Source organism: Gavialis gangeticus, unplaced genomic scaffold (genome assembly GCF_001723915.1).
Source record: "Gavialis gangeticus isolate Ggan-Ray unplaced genomic scaffold, GavGan_comp1, whole genome shotgun sequence".
Classification (NCBI taxonomy): domain Eukaryota; kingdom Metazoa; phylum Chordata; order Crocodylia; family Gavialidae; genus Gavialis; species Gavialis gangeticus.
The window spans coordinates 9361275-9376360 of record NW_017728980.1 but is presented as its reverse complement, the minus strand read 5'-3'; the positions used below and the strand labels follow the sequence as shown (position 1 = coordinate 9376360).

Below are 15086 nucleotides of genomic sequence, written 5' to 3'. Positions count from 1 at the left end.
GGATACAGGGCTGAGACAGTCCACTCTCGGGGTGGTGGCAGCACGTTACCCCCAGACTAGCGAGTGTGCTCCGGGAGAGGGGTCGGCTGGACATAAGGCGCCCCTAGGGAGGCATTCGGAGCCTGGAAGGTGGGCGGCTCAATGCAGGAGCGCCCCCTACTGGCCCGCCTCACGTGGTGGAAATAGCGGTGGGATCTGAATAAACCTGCAGTTTTACAGGCATAATTTGGGATCCCTGGGCCCACCACAGAGATCTCACAGGAGACCCTACTGTGAACAGGACACCGCCTCCGAGTACAGCCGTATGCCATGGGCTTTGATTGCCTCCACAGTCTCTGCCCAGCAGTGGCTCCTTCTCTCCTGTGCCCAGCGTGGACCAGAGTCCAGATCCAGATCCAGCAGCAGCAAGGCTAGCACCAGCTTGTTGTCTGGCAGGCCTCCGCAGCAGTGCTGGGGGTGGTTGTGCTGGGCTGGCACCTAGTCTTTTGACCTCATTACTGGCATTTGTTCTCCCAAGGGGGGCTGTGCTGACTGTGAGGGTTCAGTCTTTGCTCTGCAACTGCCAGCCTGTCTGTAAAAGGCATGCATGCATTAAGGATTGTGATGTGCTCGTTGACAAGGGTTAATGGGGCCCAGGTCAGGACTTCAGTTGTGTACAGATGCCCTTAGCCAGAGATGTCCTTGGCACAGATGCCCCAGAGATTTACTTTATCAGTACCATGTGTGGGCTCATCTGCAGCAAGCATAGCTCAAGAAGGAGGGCAGGGGAGAGGAGCCCCCACATCCTGCCAGGAGCTGCACAAGCTGAAGGGGTTGTAGGGAAGGAGACAGTCAAGTCCTAAGTGAAGATGGAAAATATGTTGGGGGGAGGAGGGGGGACGTGGGGTCCTGTGTGCATGGACCATGCGGGTAACCATTCGGCAGGCTCATGTAGTTGAGCTAACTCAGTTGTGGCTGCAGTTATAGTCGGTCTTTCTCTCCCTGCCCTGTCTGGGCCACGTTTGGGTCTGGAATGGAGGGTAGGATAATATCTAGGGGATCCAGGCGGGAACTGTGCTGCTGCTGGGAGGACCAGAGAGGGGCCAAGCATGAGTGGAGGGCACTGCCATAGGCAGGCTCAGTTGCCGTCACCAGCTCGCTCAGTGGAGTTGGAGGAGGAAAGCAAGCCCTCTGTCCTGGCCTCTGGCAGCTGCTGCAGTTGCTACTGGACTTGAACTAGCTCCAAGTTGGGGAAAAAAGTCCCAAATAAGTCCCTCCAAAAACAGGGCAGAAACTGAGAGCCTGCAGCCTCACGAGGGATATTTCTAGCTGTTAAAGAGACTAGAATTAGTGGTTTCCTGTCATCACAGCTCTAGTTTACTGCTGCCAACTGCAGCCGGCAGGGGGGCAGGTCATCCTTGTTTTCAGGAGGGCTGAGTGCCCTGCATCAAGTGGCTCCTTTGCCTGTCTGCACTCAGGCTTTCTACTGGTGCAGTGTGACATGGTGCCTGGGCACTGAGAGCTGAGCTGGTTGGGTGATGCCTGCTGAAGGCAAAGCCCTGAAATGGTTTGAAACCCTCTCTCCCCGCCCCACCTCCTTCTTTCTGGGCCACACCAGCTTTGTCTGCACCATCAATCCTGGGGACATTTGAGCTAATCCAAGTGCTGCTGGCTGAAGCAAAGCATATGCCTTCAGGTCACTGTAATCATGTGCACAACCTGCACTATGAGCAGCACGGGCCAGGCTCAGCCTAGTCCCTTTCATTGCTTTGGGCAGAGGCATGGGGAATCCCCCATGCAATGTCCCTTCCCCTGTGAAACATCCTTTGGGTTCGGCTGCGAGTCTGGACATTGCCTACGATGAGTTCCCATTTTGTACCATTTGCAATGGCTCCAGTGCTTGGGACTGGGCACACCACTGCCGACTCAGGACTGGGGAAAAGTTCCTCTGCTCTTAGAGACAACCTTGGATGCAGGCTCCTGCTTACACAAGCAGTCTGTCTCAGCTGCCAGACTTGCCCTGGACCACATGCAGATATCTAATGCAGTGGGGCCAAGGATCTAGATGCCAGCAGAGCATCTGCTTCAAAAGACCTAATGCTTTCAAATGCATGATATATCTCAGTACTTGTTAGGGGGCAGGAGGGTCCCTGGAGGCTGCCTTCCTCTGCCTTGCACTTGATGTCATCACACTTACGCAGAGTGGGTGGGAAAACAGCACCACATCATTCTGCCTGTGCTGCAGCGCTCAGGGCAGTCTCTACTTGCACTGCAGTCATGCAGGGGCAAGGGGCAGAGCAGGCCCCTGGGGTTATTTCTTCCCCCTGTGCCCTCCTGCAGCTTGGCTCCAGCTGTATCATTCCTGCCTACAAAACAGCAGTGAAAAAAACCTGCTCTGGAAAAGGAACACGCAGGAGCAGAGCAGGAAGGAGATAGATAGCCTCCTTGCCTCTTCATTCTCCGCTGCTTGTGATTCTTAATGTCAATGCTCTGGTCTGGCGTCGGATGCTTTGGGCTGGGCAAGAAGATGCAGCTGTAAGGAAGCAGGTGTCACAGTAGCAGAGATTTTAAAGGTGGATCCTGATTGAGACCTGTAGCAATGCCTTGCTCAAAGGGCTCCTTGCACTGGATGTTGATAGGGACAAATTGTTAGTAGTTCCAAAGTTGTCTAAGTAATTGTTACCCAGGGTCAAGTCACAAAGCCTACAGAGCCTCCACACTATTTCAAGCTGTATTTATATAGGATCCTAGCCTCCTTTGACACACAAAAAGGGAATGCACTGCTCTGAAAATGAGCTGGCTGGCCGAGGCAGTCAAGCTGCACCTTGCTGTTGCTCTGGCCTAGATGACAGCCTGACTACCATGCTGCGTAGCATGGAATAAAGAGCTCGGGAGATCAGTTGTACCACGTTCCTTCCAGCTGGTGGAGGTCAGCAGCTACATTAATGTTACAGGGAGGGATTTGCTTCCTGCCGCAAGTGCAGCGACTTCTCAAATAGAAGCTGAATTTGGCCTACGGGCTTAACCAGAGGGTGGTGAGGGACAGAGGGCTGCTATTTAACCACAGACAAGACAGGGCCAGGTTCAGCCTCCAGAGAAGAATACGCTCTCATTACCAGCAAGGAAGAACAAGCCAGCAGCAGAGCATATGCAACAGATCATGGATGCTTGGGTCAAAGGGCATTAGCATAGCAGCTAGAGGGGAGCCTTTTGCAGGTAAGCAGCCGTACAGTGCACAGGTGATGGAGGGCAGGAAGCTGGAGCTCTGAAGGGGTGTAACTCCTGCCACCAGTGCAGGGCTGGGAAAACAGGAATAAGGAACATGTAATCAAGTGCAGGGGGTGAAGCCAGCTTCCAGCACTGCCCCCTGAGCCTGTCACTGGGGCAGGTAGGACACCTCAGACACTTTTTCATTGCTTTTTCAAGACCCACCCTCATTTTATACTGTTGCAGCTAAAGCCACCAGGTGCTTCTCTGTGGTCCCTCCTAGGGAAGGACCCAGTGGTGCCCGGGAAATCCTTTCATTTTCAAAACCATAAAAGCCTCAATGCACTCAGCACTGGGTGGACAAGTGTATGCACTGCATTTCTGGCCTGCTGAAAGATGCGGGAATGGCGAGCTGTGCTGTTCCTAGAGAGCCTGTTTTCAAAGGACAGAAAGGCAGCAGCAGCAATTGGTGGCATCTCTAAGGGATGTTGGCATGCTGTGATGTTGGACTAATGGGTTGCTGTGCAGTGTATGGGGCTCACTAGCATGCAGTTTAACCCATCTCAACTCACAGAACTTGATTTTTCAGCTTTGCAACTATGCACACATCTCAGAGCAGGAGGTCCAGGACTGAGACACCGTCAGATGCAGGGAAGGGAGGCAACAAGAAGTCCTAAAAAAATAATTGCCCAACTAGCCTCCCAGGGGGACACCTTGAAAGAAAACGAGCAATGAATGGTGGGCTACAACTATTGGGCTGAGAAAAGCTCCCACTGAGACCAGAGCAGCCATGTTTGCCTTTTCCAGGATTGACTCTCTCTGAACATCAAACCTAGGGTCCTTTTAGCCTATGTAGATGATGGTGGTTGAAGCAGCTGTCATCCAGTGGCTTTATTTCCTAAGTCACCATAGGGAGGGTAATAGAGAACCAAAAAAGTGCTTTTCCATTGTCAGCCCTTTCTGGTATACTGGAGGATGCTGCAGTGGCTTGATCCTCAGTTTGGCACCAGCGAAACACATTGCATCTCCCCACGCACTCACGCAAGTTTGATTGCCTGGTGGGGATGGAACAGCTCCCAAATCAGTGCCAAGGTTGATGAACCTCTAGAAGTTGGTAAGTCCATAGAAGGAGCAGGTTAATGTGCTGAGACGGTGCACTGTAAAACGGGTAATTTCTGTGCACAGAGCATTTCAGCTGTCGCTGAGCCTGGCCAAATGAAGTTTTATACAAACCTGCCTAAGGCTGTGAATGCACCATTAGGCTCCAGGGCATGTGGTTAAATCACACTATTGGTTTAATGTGCAATAGTATTTGTTAGCGCAATGAGCAAATGCAGCTAATGACTTCTGCTGGTTTGGTTCAGATCCTTGTCTGGCACACAAGGACGGAAAAGCCCGTGCTGGTGAACGAGGGGAAGAAAGGCTTCACAGACCCCAACGTGGAAATCTGACCTTGCACAGATGAGCGGAGACCAACAGGTACAGCTCCCCATGCCAAAGCTTCCTAGGGAGACATTAGAGCATTGAGCAAAAAGAAAAAAAACCCTGCAGAAATTTCCCGCTGAAAGAGAATTTTCTTTTTTGGAAAGGGGAAGGGAAAAGCAACATTCAGGAGATGAGAAAGTCATGGATGAGGGAGACATTAAAGAGAAGGAAGGTGCTTAGGGTATGGGGGATAAGGAGGGAAGTCCCTCATGGGAAGGCAAGGGTCTGTGGTCAGGAGAAAAAGCCTGAAGTGGGACAGAAAGGAGAACAGAGCAGGGTAAAAGCAGCAGTTTCAAGGAAAACTTCAAAGAGCAAACAGGCCTTATCTGCACAAGAAACTTGTACCGTTTGTACTAGGCTGGTGTAGTTAAAGCAGTAATTTGTCCCTAGAGCAAACACTGCCGTGTTTGCAAAGAGACGCTCAGGAAGGTCAAAACCATTCAGCATGGTTGAATGCCATTTACTGAGTCAGACCACAGGTCCATCTTGCCCAGGGCCCTGTGTCATGCAGTGGCTGAGTGGCTACTGAAAGGAAGAGTGTATGAGCAGGGTTTTATCCAGTTGCCTCACTTGCAGCCTCCAGCATTTAGGATCCAGGGCAGATGTTTTCAACCTTTTTTATTTGCTGACCCCTTTGGAAATTTTGAAGTGGTGCAGATCCCTTTGAATTGTATATTCAGACTTTTGATTGATTATCGTCACCCTTTTGTGGTCCCCTTAGATGTAGTTTGCGGACCACAGGGTAAAAACCACTGGTCTAGGAAGTTGATTCAGAGGCTTTAATCCCAAACACCCATGCTCAATAGCTACTGATGCACCTTTCCTCCAAGAAATTATCCCATCTCCTTTTTTGAATCTGGCTAAACTGTCAGGTTCCACATCATCTAATAGCAATGAGTCCCACAGCTATGAGTATGAAATCTCTGTACTATTTAAAAATGCATTAAAACTCCTGGTATAGGGTCTTCCACCCAAGACGCCAGCGCACTTCAATTTGGCACCTCTAGTTCAACAGCCTGAGTGCCCCTCGTGCAAGCTAGCCCCGTGCAAGGGCAGAGCAGTGCTGCTGTTGTATGGCAATGGTGAAATAGCATCCAAACAGCATTGTGCCAATATCATTATCTTGGTTTAAAATGACGGAGGAAGCACAGACTGAGCCCTTGAGGGAGAGACCAGAGGAAAGCAGGTGGATTCTGAGGGCTTAGAGGCAGGAGGTGGGTCAAGTAAATGAAAAGGGTTGAGAGGGAAAGACAAAAGCAAGGGGGTGGTGTTGCTTTCCTGTAGCACAGGTGCTTGCACGCTGGACTGGGCCAGCAGTGGGGCCCACCGGCTGGGCAGGGAAAGCCTGAACCACTCTTGCCTGGGCTATGGTTAGCTGCTTTGTAGGGCATGTATTGCTTTGGGGGGTGGGTTACACAGCTGCCTCTCGCCAAGGCCTAGCTGTCTAGCAGCAGTTGTCCAGAACTGTCTTCTCAGGCAGGCTTGGGCTGGTTCCAAGGCTGGCCACTCTCTTCCGGGAGGTGACGGTGCCCCGGTTTGTCCCTTCTCTGCAGATTCCTTCTTGCCCGGCCTGCAGGCTCCTCTCAACAGCAGACAGCCAGATGCGGAGCAGACAGGACCACTCCGGCTTCCAAACGTTTTAAAGTACTGAAAACAAGTTCACCACCACCACATGCACAGACCGCTCAGACTCCCTGACCTTGCTCCTGGACTCCAAACAGAACCAGACGCTCTGGAGACAGAGGAAGAAAAAGCACAGAAGCCGTTGTGTTGACGCCAACTTCAGTACAAGGCCCGCAGCCTCACGAGGTGCTTGGTTTGGAAGGAGTGCGTGCAGGGCATGATACACTGGAGAGGAGGCCCAGCGGCTCCAGGCCCTGGGGCTGGTGTCATAGGATGCTCCGGCATGGACAAGAAACGCCTAAAGGAGTGGCTTGGCCCCACTGACTTTCTCCCAACGCAGACATACGTTGTGGCTAGGTGCACAGCAGCCTGGAGCAGCTCTCCGGTTGTGGCGGGGACAGAGCTGGCACCCTATCCCTTAATTTTGAACTTACTTTATTCAGTATTTATTACGCTGCACAAGATGGTAGGGTTTGGGGAAGGTGAAAAGCATAGCAGGTAAGAACCAGCCAACAAGTATCTCTGCTCTCTTCCCAGCCGCTCCCCACCCCCTTCCCCATCCCTGCCAGCTCCAGGGCTCGGAGGGCAGTCTGACAGCTCTGACATACCTCTGTGTACTTGTATGGATTTATGTTTACAGAACATACTCCTATATTCCTGCCCCCTCATGCGGTACTCACTGGAGGTGGGTCCCAGTTGGACCTTTGCAGCCAAATCCCTTAAAGCTCCATGCAAGTTCAGAGCTTGGCTCTGAATCTTCTAGCTCGGGCCTCTCTCTAGTGCTAACCCGACTGGCAGAGCTTTAGGAATTGGGCTCTCTGAAGTGTGCACCTACCTCAAGACAGGTTACTTTAACAAACCCCCAGCTGCTCCATCCCAGTACTCGAGGGGACCACTCCAGTATTTCACCAAATGCTGCTGCAGTCTCCATACTGGAAATGAGGTCAAATTGTAGGAGGTAAATAACAAATCTCTTAGTAATGAGCTAACTTCCATCTTTCGATCCCTCAACTTCTGTAGTGTATTTAAATACTCCGCCCAATACAGGGCCTCCGACTGAGGAAAACCAGTGGTGCAATAAAGTAACACTGAAAGACTGCTGGGGCAACCCAAGAATTAATTGGTTGCTCCTAACCCAGTGTCCTAATCAGGTAGGCCACAAGCTGCAGCTCTCCCAGTGCCGCTTGCTTCAGCGCTGGCTCCAGGGGTGGAAAGGGAAAAAAGAAGAGAAAAAATCCCAAGCCACTTGGAGCCTCTGCAGCTACCAAAGTGAGAGTCCTTCTGACAGAGGAAGTGGGGGGTCAGCTCCTCTGTTAAAGACGAGAGAGGGCAGCAGCCTGGGCCCTTGCACCTTAGGATCCTGGGAAAGTTGGGCTGGATGGGACCTCATGAGGTCAGCTGCTCAAGGTAGGATCCTCACTTAGGTCAGGGAAGGCCAACCAGCAGCATATGTGCCACAGGTGGTACAGGCAGCTCCCGTGTGTGGCAGGAGAGGAGAGGACAGGCACATAGGGCACGGAGCAGAAAGCAGAACGGGCAGGGGAAGGGGCACTTGGAGAGGGTGCAGGGCTAATTTGTGGCATGCCTGACCAAAACCCATTGGCTTAGGTGATGCTGGGTGAGAAGCAAAAGGAAGAGTTAACCAAATTTCCCCATCTCCAGCTACTTTTCCAACCTCTTCCCAGGCCTGATGTTTACCTCTGGCCAGGTGTTGAGCGTTACTGTCCCAATTCTTTTGAAAAAAGTCTGAAGCACAATTTTACCTGAGTTAAGGGATAAATATAATCCTGTAAAGAGACTCAGTTATTTTTTTAACCCATAACATCTTATATAATACTACATAGACTATTTCTTTCAGAGTATTAGCTTCGCATCCCTCTTTGGACTAATGATATTGTGTATTTCCTAATATTTAAAACAAAAAAAAAAAATTTTTTTTGAAGTTTTATTCCCTCCCCCAACATTAGAAAATAGTTCTGTTCTTTAGCACCCAATCATGGAAGACTTGCTACAGCTTCTATGAAAATGCCCTTTTGGTCAGAATCCAAACTGGTTAGCAAGGATTTGATGGCACTGGTCTCCCTTTGCATTTTGGGAAAAGCCCTTCATAGACTCTGTTAAGCAGCAGCTTTCTGTTCAACCAGTTATTATCCAAGCCTCCCAGTGGCATTGCACAGTCTGCATATCTGAGAGGTGAAATAGAAGGCATTTTCCAAGGGGTACAAAGTTTTCATTCTATTCAAGTGGTTTTCAAACAATGTCCTCTTCTCACTGCATGTCTGTTTACTTACAATAATGATAAACCCTGTTGGATTGCAGCCTTCCATCCTCTGAAAGGAATAATTCCCCAAGAAACATGCAGGACCTCATCCTAAACAAAACCCTGTGAAAATGCTCCACTCTCCTCGGAAAGTTGGCCACAGGAGCCCAGCCCTTTCTAGCTGGTCTGGTAGTTACCGTGGGCTTGGAGCTGCTGAGGGCAGAGGTACAAATGCTGTGGCAAGACAGGCTCTGATGGGGATGGGGTGCATTACAGCTGCACTGTCTGTTCTCAGTTTTAATTAAATTGTATTTAAATTTGTTAAATAAAATTAAGTATGGTTTTTAACAGCCAGAATTCCCTGGAAACGCACTGCATGGCTGTTTGGGGTGCAGTGAAACTTTACTTCTGCAGCTAAATGCAGCTCAGTTACTCCCATAAGGACTAACCTGACTCCTCTTGGCTACTCAAGGTCAGATGGTGGCTTGGTTTCAGGAGAGAAGATGCCAAAATCTTGGATACACCAGATTCCCACTGGCAGCAGGGAGCTACAGAGCAAGGCCGAGGTCATTTAAACCAAAACAGAAAGGGAAAAAGAAGCCAAGCAAGTTTCCAGAGGTTTGGCCCATTTTTGTATGTTGACCTTGGACCCTGGTGAGTGAAAAGGCAGAGGAGGGAGGGGGTAGATAAGCCACCCACGGTGCGGTTCTTCTGCAGGATCCCTTGGTCATGGCTAAGCAAGATCCAAAACCCCTACTGTACACTTCCAAGAACTTTTACTTCAGACTAAGTGGCAGCTGTGGGAGTGCTCCCCTGCCTGCATTGTGCAGTGACCCCTTTCCCTACTCTCCAACTCCTCTCCCTGCTCATGCAATGTTCCCATTAGGGTCTAGGGAGAACCGTGACTAGCTGGACTCTGTGCCCTAAAGGACGGACCATGATAGCCTCCCCTGGGCTGGATTTATGCAAGATTGAGGTGTGGGGGAGAAGCTGTTTCTCAGCAAGGGGACTGATCCTTGTGAACCTGCCTTTGGTAGCTTTGCGTCGTGTTGTGTCAGAGCCCGTTCAATCCGGCAGTCCCGCTGAGTACAGGTGGACAGAGACGTGCACACAGGTAACTTGTTACAAATTTTTTTTTCCCCCCCCCCACAAAAGAGAGAGACAACCTCAATATTAAAAATTAATGGAAAAAGCTAAAAGTTAACTCAGTTACATTCAACCTGCTTCCAACAACTGAACCAATAAAACCCTCTCTACACACAACAGTGGGATCAGTTCTGCTCAAGAGCTCACCCAGCTAGCGTTTTCCATACCTGGTTATTCTTTAGTACTTATCACCAATTTTTCTTCCCTTCTAATCACAAAAATGGAGGTGCCCCAGTGTAACACACAGAGGCTCAGAACAGCTGGGCTCATCCTACATGCAGGCGGGACCCACCCGCCCACTCTCCTCGACAGGATTGTCCATAACACCACAGACAGGGATCCCAGCTGGGGGCCGTCTGGCATGTTGAACTCTTCACAGTGTAGCTACAGGAGCTTCCGCCTCTCTGATGGATTTGACTCCCTGGGTGTGCAATCTGCCTCCCAACCTCGTTGCCAAAGAGCAAATCCTTTCCGTGGGTCTAGGGAAAATGAACAAGCCCGACTGTGTCTGAGCTGTCACATCCTGGATATAAAAAACTGGGAACATCCACAAAAACAGAACAGAAGGGAGCCCTCCTGCTCAGTCCACGTACTGGGTCCTTCCGAGGAAAGGCGTGTCTACAGACTGCACAATGCGGCCCGCTGTGTGCTCTTCAAACACGACAATCTGGGAAAGAGAAATGGTGGGGAACAGTCCCTTTACAACAAAGATCACTCTTCCTTCTGTGAAGGAACCACTTTTAAAGGATAAAAGGCACACCCAGGGGCATTTGAATGGCAGGAAAGGAAATGTGGGATGTGGGAAAGTGGGAAAAATAGATGCTCAGAGCAGAGGGAGTGGTCCATCTATTAGTCCACTCAGAACCAAGTCTGTAGTTACTCAGTGTAGTTACTCTACTCATCTGAAGTCCCTTCGGACAGCAGCTTTAGGTCACTGAAGTGGGGAAGTGGAGAGTAGACATGGGACACAAAGGCCCAATCAGCTGGGTTTTGCTTGTCAAGTTACCGTGGTTTGAATTTAAAGGGGAATGCTGGTTCAAATCCAACATTCATTATAGCCACTTTCTCATAGCAAAAGTGAGGAAAAGCACTATCCCATTCACCCCTCACCCCTGGGAGCTGCAGCCCCAGATCACTGCTGGCTGCATGCAGGTTGAGGTAGGTGTTCAACCACTGTGTGTTCCTAGCTGTTCTTTAGACAGACATGACCTGGAGAAGGGCTCAACAGAACTCCCCTCACCTCATTATTCCCTGGCCATAGCCATGTCGCAGGAAGGTACAGCGTTTCCTGAGGTCCAATTTTCCAGTAGCGTCCCAGGTTCCGCCCGTTGACAAACACGACCCCTTTTTCCCAGCCCTGTAGGGAGAATGCAGTCAAGTTACTGCTGTAACTGCCCTGGTGAGCCAAAGTGCTCTTCTGATGTACTCATGGTCTTTAATGCCCCACCCCAGGGCTCCATAGCTCTGCTGCTCAAAGCAAAATGAGTCACACTTTAAGCACCCTGTTCTGCCCCACCCAGCCCCCCTCCCACAGAGGCACCGTCTGGGCCCAGGAGGCTTTCGCAAACCCACACTCTGAGTGCCACATGCTGAGCACAGAGACAGAAACTGCACCATCTCTGCCCCAGCAGGTTCACCTTCAGCATACTTTCCTTCGAGTCCGTGCTTTTCTTCTTTTCTGCACAGGTTTTTATGCTGCCCTCATCACTATAGGATTTGAGCACTTCCTGGCACAGCGTTAAGTGTTAACACCTACTGCCATCACGAGTGACCTGGTCACTCATCCTCTCTCCAGGGGCTTTGTGCTTCCCAGAAAACAGAGGTAAGGCAGAGCAAGCTGGGTTCTTTTGTGGTCAGCAGAGGGACAAAAAAACCCAACAGAGTGTGGATGCAGTGACAAAACAGGCTTTACCCTGTGCGACGCCAGGAGGCAAAGGAGACTAGAGATGTAGCAAGCTGGTAGAGGCTACCACCTAATTGCATGAGAAGTTTGGGCAACTCCAAAGGCAAGATAATAGCCCCACCTCAGTCTCCTGCTAAGGAAGACATATCTGTGAGGTCTATAGAAGTTCAGGAGGACAGAGCTTTGAAGTAAAGATTTCAGAAGTGCCCATGCAACTTTTTTAGTCTTATTTTCAAAAGTAACTTGTGAGTTGAAGTGGATCGGGGCCATTGTGGAAACTTGACCTTCTGCTGTTAGAATGGGCCGGATCCCACCAAAAGTAGTTTTTCCTATGGAAAATGATCCCTGGGAGTCTCTGTGGAGTCTTCCCCACCCACCTCAGTCCAAGCAAGTTGATCACCACAGAATCACTGTACTTACTAAGATCACAGCGAAGTGGGAAAAGAAAGGTAAATGGTGCCGGCTAGTAACTATTAAAGTGACTGTCAGGGACCACTCCATGGGAGTAAAAGAGGGCAAGTAAAAGATTTCAATATGCTTTAGTGCAGCCGTAGCTTGGTATAACCACCTTCGGCAGAGGCAGGTTGCATACATTGGATTATCACTTGCCATTGATCATATGGGCAAATAGAGGCATGAAGCAGCTATTAGCTCACATCACAGTGAGACGGGCAGGAATAAATGGCAGCCAACCCCAGTCTTTGTCTCACAGACACTACCCCCTGCCAGTGGATGAGAAGCAGCACCCAGTTATATTAACACCAGTCCTGCTCATCATTAGCTCTTCCTGGAGGCTACTGTGATCACAATGAAACTCGTGTGTCAGGGCCTGTGATAGTGAAGGCTGCTTTTTGAATGAACAGTCCTACCCTGGCCTGCTCTGTCAAAGACCAGGTGAAGCCTTCTGATCATGCCAGGCTCTCCTTTACCAGCCATACAAGGACACACAGCAACTCACCTCAAGCTTCAAGAAAGTGTCCTGAGGCAGCTGCTGCACAGTCAGTCTCCCTCGGAAGAATGTGGGCCCCACACTATAATCCGGGATTGCGCTCCAGCCAGCAGCACTTCGCAGGCTGTGAGAAAGACAGAACAGAGCTAAGCAGGCTGCTAGGCAGAGGTCACAGCAGTTGCACCAGCCCAGCCATAATGCACATGGAGCACACCCCCACCAAATCCATTGTACCAGTAGCCACACTGTTCACACTGAGCCTCAGGCCCCTCACGCTACTCACTTGTGCACAGGCATCACAGGACTGACTTTCCTGTCTCCACCGCTGCAGTCCAGCATGGTTCTAACATGCACAGAATGAAACCCCCAGAGCCAGACAAAGTTTCAGTTTACTCACAGGAGCGTTCCCCTCTGTGGCTTACATAGCCTGCAGAGACCCTTCCTTCTTCCCTTCACACCCTACAGGGTCCCGAAGAACCTTCCCGCATGGGCTGGGCCAACCTGCCAGTGTTTAAATTTCTCTCTAGAACTAAGACTCCAACAGGCAGAGCACACGTGCACATACCGAACTCGGCGTGCTATGGACTTTGCTCTACTCTAGCCAAGACAAGCTGCAGGATTCAATGCTAGCTAATACATCCTTCCGGGCATGCATCGCCAGCTGAGGTTTTAAAACAAAGGTTTTACAGCTGTACAGTTTTTGATTCTCATGACTCAGTAAAATCAAAAGGCAAATGTCCTCTGGAGCAGAAAGGGCACTGCTGCCTTTAGAGAGGGCTATCTCCTGGCAAAATGTCACCTTTCTACTCACAGCTGTTTCACTGCTACAAAAGGAAATTTCCTTCTGCAAAAGGAAATAAAAAGCAGGCATCTGAATTAGAGCTTTTCTGCCTGTGTCCAGACCTGCAAAGTCATTTCCAGCTGTCCCTCAAGCTTCAGCCTAGGCTGCATATCTTGGGGACACAGATGGAGGCAAAGCAAGGAAATCTTTCTGCTAAAAGGACAGCGAGTTTTGGAGGGGGAGACGACACTTATGAGCTGCTAAAACCAGGGGCTTAGTATGTAGAAAGACACACAACCTTAACTGAAGGGGGTGCTGCCATTCCTGCTGGATTAAGGATGCAATATTACATATCTACCTAGTGGCCAGCAACTCCAGTTTTAAATGCCAAATCAGATCTCTAACTCAAATGCAGCCACTTCTGAGAAGAAGCAGCGAAGTGTCACAAACCTCTGCAGTAAGATTAAGTTCCTCTTCCAGTTCCTGAACCAAAACTTACCTGCCTTGACAGTATGCTGGACCCATCCTGTTCCTGACAGCCACCTCCCAAAGACTGAAAATCAGCTTCCCAGAACTTCAGAGGTAATGAACTCCACCACAACACTCTCAATGGAGGCCGCCACGGAAATCTCAGTTGCTATTTTAGCACATCTGCATTTACGGTGGCATGGGCTAGAAATACCCCAAAGTCGTACTGGGGGGTGGAATGCTATAGTTGCCAAATGAAGTAACTTGGCTGAGATGCTGGTGAATCCTCTTGTCTCGGAGCAGTATCACAGGATTTTATAAAGCCTCATAAACTAAGGCTCTGTCTACTTAATGACTTCAACAAAATGACTTATGTAGGCTCAGTCTTCCCACAAACTAAGCTACAGAACTGGTTCTAGGGTTAGCAAGTGCCGTCTACTGACTCAAACACACCATTCTGTTTTAGGTGCAGGCCCCTGTCCAAGTACAGCCAGGTCAGACCCTTCTTAGCTCATGGGATTATCTGTCTGAGCTAGGAGAGAGAGCCTGTTTTACAGCATGCTGTGGAAGGGCAGCCTTATACCAGGGAGTATTATCAGGTCACTCTGAACATGCTTCAAAGTTAGCAAGCAGCAACAGAGGCATAACTATGGGATTCTTGCAAGATTTCTTGCCTTCTCTCTAGCAATAAAGGAGAGGCTGGGGGCTGGGAAAAAAAAAACAAACCCTGAGGAGCTTGAGTTTCGTAAAAACCTCAAAACCTTACCAGAACCTGCGCTCTCCAACCAGGATGGACCGCATCCCTGGTTTCATAGGGAGTATTGATCTAGTGCGGTATGAATGCCGCTGTATTATTCAACTAAGCCTGGGACAATCCTATTTTCAATACAGCATCCTCCATCCTCCTACACAGAGATTTCAACCTTATTACGTTTCACTGCTAATGGTCAGTTGCCAGTAACTGATCGCGCTGCTAGCTAATCTGCTTTTATTCCTGCCTGGCAGCTCACTTGCTTTCATGCCTTTCACTGTGAATATCCTTCTGTAATGACCCCAGAGTCACAAAGCTGACACAGCTCACCCTGTCAAAGAGGATCCTTTGCAAAAGCCTCTCTTGAAATATTCTCTTGCTGCCCATTAGCACGGTCCTTTGAAACTCAAGGTCTTTCAAGTTTGCAACTTGGTCCTCAGAGTTCACTCTGAATCACAATTACATACTAGGAGCTTTGCACTTCTCAAACATAAATCAAAGACATTGTGTAAGTTGGATCAGACATTTCAAGAA

General features: G+C 49.7%; 2 protein-coding genes across 7 annotated transcripts in view; one reads left to right on the top strand and one right to left on the bottom strand.

Moving 5' to 3' along the window:
- B3GAT1 (beta-1,3-glucuronyltransferase 1) overlaps positions 1-10256 on the top strand; it is a 51690-nt gene extending 41434 nt beyond the window's left edge. For all 5 annotated transcript variants that reach the window (XM_019509678.1, XM_019509657.1, XM_019509672.1 and 2 more), the window contains 2 exons: positions 4551-4665; positions 6225-10256. In XM_019509678.1, the coding sequence (XP_019365223.1) occupies positions 4551-4637 (87 nt within the window). In that variant the 3' untranslated portion in view covers positions 4638-4665; positions 6225-10256. The remainder of the gene's footprint in view (positions 1-4550; positions 4666-6224) is intronic.
- GLB1L2 (galactosidase beta 1 like 2) overlaps positions 9672-15086 on the bottom strand; it is a 30873-nt gene continuing 25458 nt past the window's right edge. For both annotated transcript variants that reach the window (XM_019509635.1, XM_019509644.1), the window contains 3 exons: positions 12562-12676; positions 10941-11057; positions 9672-10367 (listed from right to left, as the gene is read on the bottom strand). In XM_019509635.1, coding sequence (XP_019365180.1) covers positions 10281-10367; positions 10941-11057; positions 12562-12676 — 319 coding nt within the window. In that variant the 3' untranslated portion in view covers positions 9672-10280. The remainder of the gene's footprint in view (positions 10368-10940; positions 11058-12561; positions 12677-15086) is intronic.